Raw genomic sequence first — 10,935 nt, forward strand, 5'->3', positions numbered from 1 at the left:
CTTATTTAACTGTAACCATCATTTAATAAGAGTTTTATATGCAAGCTTCCTACTTATAAGGAACCACGTCTGTTTCCAGCTATGATGCTATACTAGATTTGACTGGGTAGATTGGAAAGACTTCTGAAAAGATGACTACAGAGGAAAAAAAAGCAAACCAAAAAACCTCATCTCCTGATGTGTGTTTGTTCTTCTTTTTTTTTTTTTTTTTCAAATTGGCTCATATCCCTACATCAGGAAATAATTTTAGTGTCTTTTGCTTTGAAAGTATCCAGGCACATTTTCCATTCTGAGTTCCACAGTCCAGCCGACTTCACTATCTAGGTCCCTTATTATAGTATAGATTTCCCTTTTGAAAGGGAAATTTTGACTCTTAATAATTGAGAGTGTTAATTACTGACCTGTTACTTCAATTAATTTCAATTTAAAAATTAAAATTTGTTAAAGGAAAAATATTTTCAATATAAGGATAAGGTGGTTAAAGAGAAAAGAGTATGGATATAAAAATGGTCACATCGAAGCTAGGAGCAAAATTCACTGTTCTCACAGCTTCAGTGCAAGATAATCGTTCATAAATCTTCAAAAACTGACACATGAAATTGTAGGTCAGGGAGCGCACATCTACAAATGCAGTAACACTGTGGATAAGAAAAATATAAATAAGATTGGAGAAGAGTTTAAAAGATATATTTTGAAAAAAAAAAACCAAAAAGACATGCAGGTAACTGGAAAATGGCATAAACGTAGCATAGGCTTACTAATGATACATCACTTGGTCTAACACTTCATTAATCTAGAAAATGAATAAATAGCAGTTGTCTCACATCTGGACTTCATTTCAAACATTGCAATTTTCCACATGAGGACTTGTTAAATTTGTGAAGATGAGCATTAATAGAAGAATTAAAAGTTGCCAAGGAACTGCCTGAAGGGTAAATGAAAGGAAAGGCAGTGTTGAAAAGGCATAGCAGCGTCTGGAGAAAAGTTACAAGTGCAGTTCTTTGATGCTCATTTTTTAAATTGGTTTAAAAAAAAAAAAGAGGACAACTGTAGCACAGGAAAAGTGATCATAAAACCAGCCCTGAATAAAGCTAGAAAGCAGATAACAAGGGTTCATTTAACCACCCAGGCAACAAGACTCTGGAGCAGTCTTCAGAGGGGAAGTTGGGACAAACTTTCCCACATTCTTTTATTAATAAGTCTTTTTTAATTTCAGATATTGTGTCACTGACAGAAAAGGTCCCTTCCAGATTCTGTGAAAGTTTAAACAGATTTTGCAGAAAGGCTGGTGGCAGACACAGAGGAGCTTCCTGCCAGTTCGTTGAATTGACAAATTAGTTAAGTTCCCCTTGTTCTTGATCCCTAGAGCATGTACAGGTTCGAGCAGCAAAGCATATTGGCAGATGTTTGTGGTGGGATTAGGACAGGGCAACAGAAACAATGTAGATGAACTCAAGTGGAAAAAAAAAATCATTATATTGCCACCAGTGAGAAAGACAACTAAAGAAAAGTTACAGGCAGAAGCCTGAGATACAACACAGCTCCACATAGCAGAGCCTGGGGAAAACTGTCTAAAAGCCTGTTGCTACATCAAGCGTTGAGAGACACATAAACATCACACTGAAAAAAAAAATCCTACTTAATGAAACAACAAAATAAACTACTTCCACTCTGAAATAAGCATGAAATGAAGTGAGTTTTAGTAATAAAATTGTAACCTTCTGGCTCTAATGATGAGTACATTGCTGGATGGATCTACTAAGGAAGAGGTGCTGCCCAACTCTTGACCTCTTTTTTTTTACCCCCTATTATATAAAACCTATACTCCATAACTTTTACTTTTCTGATTTCAGGTCTACTTTGATTTAAAAGGAACGTTTTTGACCCTTGAAGGAAGGGGTCAGCACCTTCGCACTCCACGTTACTACCCTTTGGTCTCTTACTGTTGTTTTCATTACCTGAATGTTCTCAGGTACTTATGACAAGGAAGAAGCCATATCTTAACTTTCCCAACAGGACTGATGAACAATGAATTACTTTTTGAAATGAAATAAAAAGGAAGGTTTGTTTCTCACCATGACAGTCTGCAATACAGCTGGATTGTATTTAACTGACGGAAGCCCTGTATGCTATGGTTTAAGTATGTGTATACGTTACCTTTTAATGCAGCAAGCTGGAGACAGTCACAGCTATAAAGCAGACAAAAGAACCTAAGCAGTAAACTGCTTGTGCCTCATTTTGTAGGGAAATAAATGTATCTTATATAGACCTAAGTAAACGTATGTGCAACTCACATAATATGCAAACTAGTACTTGCAATGTAATATTCTTGAAACAGTTCCACTGCTTCACATCATGCCTATTGTTCTTCTAGTCATTTATACAGCATTTAACATGATTTTGTCTGGGAAACACCATTTAATCTAATACACCGAATGACATTAATGTTTCTTAATTTTATTTGGGCAAAGTTCTTCCCTTGGCCTGAGATTAATAAATTGCATAATTTGTCATAATCTATGCAGTATAAAGTAGATCTCAATTCTGATTGCATTCCCATTTTTCCTCTAGTTATTTCACCTCCATAGGAGATTTCTTCCCGTTTTGTAATGATAAAGGGATAATGCACCTCTGCATTAGTGTGAAAATAGAGTAAGGTATCTCCACAATAAAATTCAGAAAAATTTTGCAGATAAACAATGACAAGGCTTCACAGAAGAGACAGACACACTCTCTGAGAACAGCATGGTGTACCCAAGGGGGACTAAACTCCTCTAACTACTTCGTAGTTATGCTGGGAAGGGTTAGGTGACAAAGTTGCTAAAATGCTCCCAGATGCCTCAAGTCTTCATGCTCAAAGCGCCATATACTAGGAATTGAGTACTCAAATTGAAGAAAGCACTGCATACTAAGTTCTAATAAAAAATAATTTAAAAAAAGCACCATGGTTATTGGGCAAAACTCTATAGTCTGTCACCAGCTTTTTCTTCCTGTTTTTAAATAATGGTCTTGTTACCGCATCGTTATCATTTCATACTCATCAACAAGACCTGACACACAGTGAAAAGCATGCTCCAGTAGCTGTCATTTAGCTTTACTAGACTTTCTGTCCCCAATGAAAAGCACGTCCTAAACACTTCGAAAATAAGTTACAACTCCCATATCACTCCAAGCATAAGAATCAATTTTCCTCTAATTAAGAGTCACCAGTGATGTGCCAGATAAACACACTGTCCCAAAGGAAGCGTGGAACGTTCTTAAATAGTGAAAACAAAGAACAAAGTATTTCTTCTACCTCAACAACCACTTTAAACATAAGCTATACGGTGTTGGAGAAAGCAGCTCATTTCAATTCCTTGTAGAGTTCATTAAGTAGATAAAAACCTAAACAGCATACATGGATGTGTCTACACATACACTACAAAAAAAACAGGGTGTCAGCCCGAAATGATCCAAAATTAACATATTTTTAATGTGATCTAGAATCTTAATAAACTTTGCTTAAGGATCACATAAAATTGTCTTAAAGAAGTCCACTCGCCAATATCCTCACCACCAGCATGTTCTTTCTTGTTTAATAATAAATATCTTCCTAAAGAGAAGAATAATCACAGCCACTGTTTTAAAATATGAAAATGTATTTTACAGATCTGGATTTTTATTTACAAAGAATTATCCTTTCATATTAATGGTTCTTTTTTTCTTGGTTTATAAAGGAAAAAAGAATTACATAGAGTCTTTAGCATGTATGCATCACCCCAATTAATGTAAGATTTTCAGTATGCATGATCAATCACATACTTGTTATACCATCTCATACAGTGAATCTATGACCTAGTTCTAGAAATGGGTTATCTTCAGGTTTAAAAGCACCATCTGCTCTTAATGATGCCACCAGCAAAACTGCTGTAATAAAAAAAAAATAAATTCCTAAGTGATGGTAAAATCCAAAGCCCAGAATAAATTTTCAAGTCATGACTACTTTTACAGAGAATTCAATACAAATGCCAGCAAACTTTTAACAAAAGGTGATCACGTTCAAATTAGTCTCGCCCTCTCCGTGCCCCCCCCCATTGTGCAATGAACATTGAATTCATAAGATTGTTGCAAGGAAAGGCAACTTGGGGGCTGAAATAAGAAGGAACGGGGAGAAAAATAATTTTTTTATTACTAAGAGCTCTTAAAAATCCAAAATAAGATACAGGTTTCAGACACTCAAGGGAAAGAATCCTTTTTCTCTCTAGTAATGCAAAGAAAAGGATTTACTCTTGCTAAATAATCTTCAGAAAGGTATGTGTACATTGGCAGAGTAAACACTTTTTTCACGTTATCAAATTAAAACTCCTGTAAAGCCATCAAGACAGAAATTTCGGCAGAAAGTCTTTGTTCCAAAAGCCAAAAGGAAATGAATTCTTCATTGGTGATGTACATAAAAACTGATAGCTTGAACTGTCTACCAATTGATTTAGCAATCCATTATGATCATAAAGTTACAAAATAAAAATAATTTCTTCTTACTTCAAGTGAAAGGCTTGAAACATCTCCTTTAACGCTTTACAAATTAAACTAAGACATTAAGTAAGCATTATGCAGGAGTATGGAATTATTTCTGCATACCCTGTGACTATATCTGAAAAGTCTTCCACTTAACTAGAAAGAAAAAAATTGAAATCTTTATCTCTGTACAATTAATAAACTCCAGGTCCCTATGGCAAATGCAGGTACTCTTTTTTATGTTTCATTTGATATGCAAGTTTCTTTATCCAGTTCCTTCTCCAAGACCTGTTCAGTTTTCTATTTCCATGTCTCTTCCCTCAATACAGCCACCCAAAATATGAAACGTGCATAAAATAAATTTTTCAAATATATTCTGATGCGGTAGAAGTTAGATCAACTTCATTTTATATTCATATTTAGCTTGTCAAATTAGAAGTTTATATGAAAATATTCCGACGCAGAAAACAGCTCAAAAGACAGCCAAAATTTGATCTACTGACTACCAAACAAAACAAGAATATGGCTTTAGCAACTATACCATTATGCAACAGATACCAATACATAGTTATATAAACCTAAAATGAAATATTCGTGTCCTCTTCTCCATCACTTAATGTTTTTGTTAAGAAGAATAAAGTCCTCAACTGTGATGGCAAAATTCCAGCAAATTATCACTATATTGTCTTTCACAGGATTCTCTATTTGTACGATCAGTTGTATTTCTGTAGCAAATAGTTTTGACATGTAAAGTCTTTCTGAAAAGTTAGTTTGAGAATTTAAGTACTGGATGGATGTTTTCAGCGAGTAAAGCAAGGCAAGTTTGGAAAAATCATGCTCTTCCCCTTTCTACCACTATGCTTATCCTTCAACTCCAGCCTCCCAGCAACTCTTCTCTCTCTCCTAAGCTTTCTCTGCCCTTCTTGTAAAAAGCCAAACCCCTTGCCTTATCGAAAGAAATAGCAGAGATATGACAAAGTTTTAAAGCAGCACCACCTGTGCTGCTCCAACTTTCCTTCCAGCAACAGGAAGGCTCTGAAAAATGAAGATGGAATCTGCCCAAGAAAGTTAACTTCGGTTTGGCTTTGCAATTCCTCACACTTTTATATGGTAGCTTAAATTGGCTGCTGCTTAAAAACAAAGTATGGAGAAGTTGAGCAAATGGCCAAAAAAAAAAATAAATATCCTGTCTGTTATGGGGGAAAGGAGACTTTCACGTAAAATTCATGCTGCATCCATCTTCTGCCTGGTAAATTAAGATGCTACCAATGCAATTTTTCTCAAGAGAAAACGAAAACAACAAAGCACAGAGAACACTTGGATCAAGTATATTGGCATAATGCAATATGAAATAATTGTATATTTCTGCAATATTCAAATACACACAGTGTAGTTAATAAGCTACTATACCTCATTTTGAAGTTCATCACCACTTTTGGTAGAAGCAAGCATCTCGTACAAAGTACAGCAGAGGTCTTCTGTTGTCGGCCCTCCAGGGGTGCCTCCTTGAGATTCATTCAGATACTTTCCAACTTCACACCATAAAAAAGAATCATCTACTTTTTCCAAAGATTTGAGATCAGATTTCTTATCACAGTGATTCTGTAAGTGATTCAGCTGGTTATTCAGAAATTTGTTATAATCTAAGCTTATAATTTTCTGCGCATCGGCCTCACCATTCACAGGCAGCTCCTCAGAGTGATCCAAATCATGCATGTCAAATGAAAACACTATATTTTTACCGAAGAACACTCTGTTATCACCATTTTGCTCTTCAGCCATCTGTAAGAGGGCTGTAAGCTGTTCTTCAGTGAAGTGAGAAGCAATCCGACATGTGGCATTACAAGCTGCAGTAGCAGATGATGATGGAAATGGCCCAAACATCTGCTTGATCGCCTTTGTCTCATCATGGCCAACACAGTTTTTCCCGTGAAATGTCTTAAAGAGAAAAACAGCTCCGCTTTCAATTGCTTCTTGTCCATTTTCATCTCCAACTGTTAACAAAACCAAGAACAAATGTAACTTCATACACTTCAAACTAATTCTCTTTCATTGCCTATAACATAACTGTATTCAATTTCTTGCCGCAAGTCTCATCAACAGAGATATGAAACAAGACCATAACAACAAGTAGCAATTGTTGCAAGGTACTGAATTATAAAAGGTATACGATCATAAAGCATCTGTCTTCATTACCCTTCTACTTAGTAGAAATTCATATTAAGGATTACTAAGGTTGGTTGTTTTTTTTCTGCAAGTTAGAGGAGAAACTTGCCTGAGGTCTTAAACTCACAATAGTATATTTATGAGCTTTTTAAATGTAACAAATTTCCACTTTGTCTCACTGTTTATTCACTGCCTAATCTGAATATGCATAACAGACTAAACATACAGAACATAACTGGGAATTACTACACTCTTGTAGTAATTCCCAGTAGAATGACTACAGAATGTTAGTTCGAAAAACTGCCCAAAGAAATTACAGCAAATAGATGCATGAGTTTAGATTTATATCTACAAAACATCACATTATGCAAATAAAAAATACAGTATTAGAGAAAAACAAGACTTTACGTCTTATACAAATATTCGAAGGTCCTCAAGGAAAACATAAGCAAAACCACCGTATCATGAATCAAAATGTCACTACTAAACAAAATTTTAAAAGACTGGGGTTTTTGTTTGTTTTATATGAGGACAAAATGCAGGAATTTTTTTGAAGTTTAAAAAGTGTGTTCTAAACAGTTAAGCAGGTTACTCCAACATTTTTAGTATAATCAGCATTTCTTAAAAGATTGAATAAATTTTAAAACATCTTAAAAGCTCACTGTGGAGATTTACAAGCTGTTATTGTCAAGATGTCTTTACCTGGTCAATTCCTTAGTTATATCAGTATCAACTGGCAGAACCCCAGCAGAGGAGAACAGTATGACTGAAGTGATAACACTCATGATTAACCCCTGGTATGGCTAATTCAAAAGAACTATTAAAATAAACTATTTTAAAAGGAACAATATTCTTCAATTTTTAAACCCCCCAAATGGCTCTTCTGGAACAGGAAACTTGGCTATTCTCTTTTCAGTAATCAAAACTGTCTTGTGCCTGCCTCTGTATACCTCTGCTCTGCAGTTATGTATTTGCCCTACTATGTCCCTGTTTTCTGCCTGTTAAAAAACTTACTGAAATCAGTGAGAAGATTCTTAATTACTTCGACATTGTTACATGTGACTTGAAAAAAAAGTCACAAGGCATTTTTTCCCCACAACGTAACAGGAAGGAGCAAAAGAAATCCAGCATAAGCAGATGGAACAAGGTTGAGAAACTGGAAACTTCACGTATAAATGAAGGCGCCTAAAAATTCAGTATTTCCCTTGAATTTCCCTATGGTGTACTTTGAAAAGCTGAAAAGTTCACAGAAAGGATTGGAGGTGATATTTAGAGGATAATTAGGTACGTACATATGGAAGATATGTGACAAAGAGACACACATATACTATATATATGTAAATATATCCCAAAGGAAAAAGGCTGTTCAGCCTCCCTCTCAGCATTAGCTATATAGGAATCACAGGAAAAAAAAATATCCAACATCTAAAAAATTATATAGACCTAAGCTTGGCTGCATGAACCTCACTCATACTCCTAACATACAAATCCACATCATTATTGAAAGTCACTTGTGTCAGGATAAAAGTACTAAACTAGTAGTTTTGGTCTGTTGATCAAAAACTAAGTTTCCAATCAAAAATAAGTTTTCACACTTTCTTTACTATAATGCATTTCAGTTTTACAAGCTTAATTCCAGATGAGTGAAGTTTATTATTCATTTCTCTCCTCAACACCAAACACTTCAAGCAGAAAACATTTTTTAGATTATTTTTTTTTTTATCTGCCTGTGTAGCGGTCCCAATTTTTCATTATACCAATCACATGGAATTAAAGCAGGTAACACCAAGATTGTTCTTTTCTCAGAATACTGTCATTCCAAAAGAAGCTGTTGCTTTTGCTTACTGAAGGTCGATCACAAACCATACCACACACTATATAATACTATCAAAAAGCAACAATCCCACATAACAACAGAATCATATTTTTTTTAAAAAAAAAAACACAAGATCAAGTTGTGTATATACATATCAGATTAACTGGAGTTTCAAAGATATTTCAGGGTAAGCCTTGTGTCAAGGTAGAACTAAAACTGTACTCATATGCAAAGTATGTAGGCATAAAGTAGCTTGAAAAAAACCAACCCAACAAACCAGTATATTATTAGACTACCAGAGAATGGAAACATACCTATTTGTTTTGCAGCTTGTAATATAGTTTTTAAATCGCCATTTACAGTTTGGTGCTCTTTTTTGTCCAAATTGTCATCAACAAACTTTATTATCTTCTTCCAAGTGAGATCAGACTTCAGCAATTGTTCATGTAGCTTTGATCTTTTAATCTGAAAATGCAGAATGTTTTGGTTGTGGGTTTTTTTTCATTTCAAATTACTATATGGAGGTTCCTTTAAAATTAAATACCAGATAAAACCACCCCTTTCCAAATGCATTCAGTTTCCCTATTATCTGTTCTTTACACTCTTTCCCGATTGTAAGGAAAAAGGAGAAGACACACATACACTCTCACTACTTTATTCTTTCCAAGGCAGAATTCTCTGTAAAGCCAAACTCTTGCAACTTCAAGAGATTTACAGCTCCCAAGATTCCAAATTCATTTCACATTACATGTTCCCACAAAGCACCTATTGCTTTACGCATTACTTCTTGGTGGAAAAAAAAAAAAAAAGTACCTCAATTCAGTATCAATTTATTCTAAACATCCCCCCAGCAAGAGTCCGAGGTGAACTTAATATTCAAAGGAAGACAATTTGGGTCCCCAGCTCTGCATAAGATCGGAGTTGAAAACATACCAGCCCAGCCCAACTTAACTTCCTGAAAGATGACATAACAGGGCTGGACTAACACAGCCAAGCAACCCTGTCCATACAGCACATTAATCACAAAGCTACAGCAAATCTGACTTTGAGTGAAGACACTATGAAGGAAAGGACAGGAAACTAGACACACTCTGCCCAGTCTTGCTTGCCTACCCATTAAATAGCAATGCAACTGCGGAAAGCAAACAATTCTTACTATATACACACTAATACTTTACAATTATGCTTTGGAAAAGAAAAAAAAACTTTACCGTTAAATCAGCTAATTCTTCACTGTAATCCTCATGTTTAGTGACATTTGAAAAAGAGCGTAATGCGCCTGTAAGACGAGGCAAGGCCATCTGTTACTCATTCAGTGATCCATAGGATGAGAAATCAAATCCCAGTTCAAGCACCTAGACGAGAACAAAACAAATAACGCGGCTTTGTTAATGCTATAAATACAAACTTGCATCACAAACTTGAAAGACCTTTTTGAGCAAGCAGAACTTGGCTGGCACTTCAATTAAACAAGTTTAAAAAAAAAAAAACAAAACAAAAAATCTCTATCAAAACGCTGATAATCAAGAAGGGAGGTAACATGCAGAGGTCACTCAGCAGGTTCTTCTCTCTCTCCTCCCAAAAGAAAAGTTACCAGCAATGAAGGAAAGTGGCAATTATTCCTTTAGCACCACTAACACAAGCGAATTATAGTGAAATCTATGTAACTGAACTTTAGCTCCCAACAGCAGTAAGTGACTACAACCCACGGGAAGATTTCCTCTGAATCAGCCCACACCGGGAGCTTTCAGATCATCAACAGCCTCTGGCGCTGGGGCAGGGGCATCCTTCCTGACAACCACTGAGCCGTTTTTAACCAGCAAACAGGCAAAGAAAATTACCACAGGGAAAAAAAAAAAAAAAAAAAAAGATCATAATACACATCGCTCTGAACTACTGTAAGAGATAAAGGGAATGAAAGGACTACCGGAAAATTGGAAAAAAAAAAAAAAAGTATGCCTTGGGATGTTTTCATTTCACAACTGGGAGTGTACAAACACACACCGACACAGCGCGGGGCTCTCCCCAGAACTACAGCCTATTTCTGCACCGTCTTATTTCCTGTGTGAAACAGGCTCATACAGTAAAACACAGCTGTGCTCCATCTGAACTTGTACTCATTCCAAGCCTTTTACTGAAACTATTCTCGAAGTTGTTTTAATTTTGAAAGGTGCCCACAGCTGAATTGTTTAATGAACTCTAATGCACAGCTCCAGTTTCTGATGATAGCAGATAGATACAGATTTAGATTATTTTTGAAACAACTAATGATACCATTACAAACCTAATGATCTGCATCATTCTTAGCATGCAAGGCCATCGGCCATCCAGAATTTAAAAACTTAAGACAGAGTTAATAAAATTACTTCCCCCCAGTCCCCTCCCCCCCCCACCCCCAGTCATATACTGTACAGAACTCACAGCTTTAATCCAATTATCCTTAACATTTTTCTTCATTT

At 35.6% G+C, this 10,935-nt stretch overlaps 1 protein-coding gene across 2 annotated transcripts in view; it reads right to left on the reverse strand.

Annotated features, from left to right (window-relative positions):
• Window positions 1–9,777, reverse strand: part of ASCC3 (activating signal cointegrator 1 complex subunit 3) — a 252,340-nt gene extending 242,563 nt beyond the window's left edge. For both annotated transcript variants that reach the window (XM_074150229.1, XM_074150228.1), the window contains exons 1-3: window positions 9,688–9,777; window positions 8,791–8,941; window positions 5,905–6,488 (exon numbers count right to left, since the gene is read on the reverse strand). In XM_074150229.1, coding sequence (XP_074006330.1) covers window positions 5,905–6,488; window positions 8,791–8,941; window positions 9,688–9,777 — 825 coding nt within the window. The remainder of the gene's footprint in view (window positions 1–5,904; window positions 6,489–8,790; window positions 8,942–9,687) is intronic.
• Window positions 9,778–10,935: the final 1,158 nt, after the last annotated feature.

Source organism: Numenius arquata, chromosome 7 (genome assembly GCF_964106895.1).
Source record: "Numenius arquata chromosome 7, bNumArq3.hap1.1, whole genome shotgun sequence".
NCBI lineage: Eukaryota > Metazoa > Chordata > Aves > Charadriiformes > Scolopacidae > Numenius > Numenius arquata.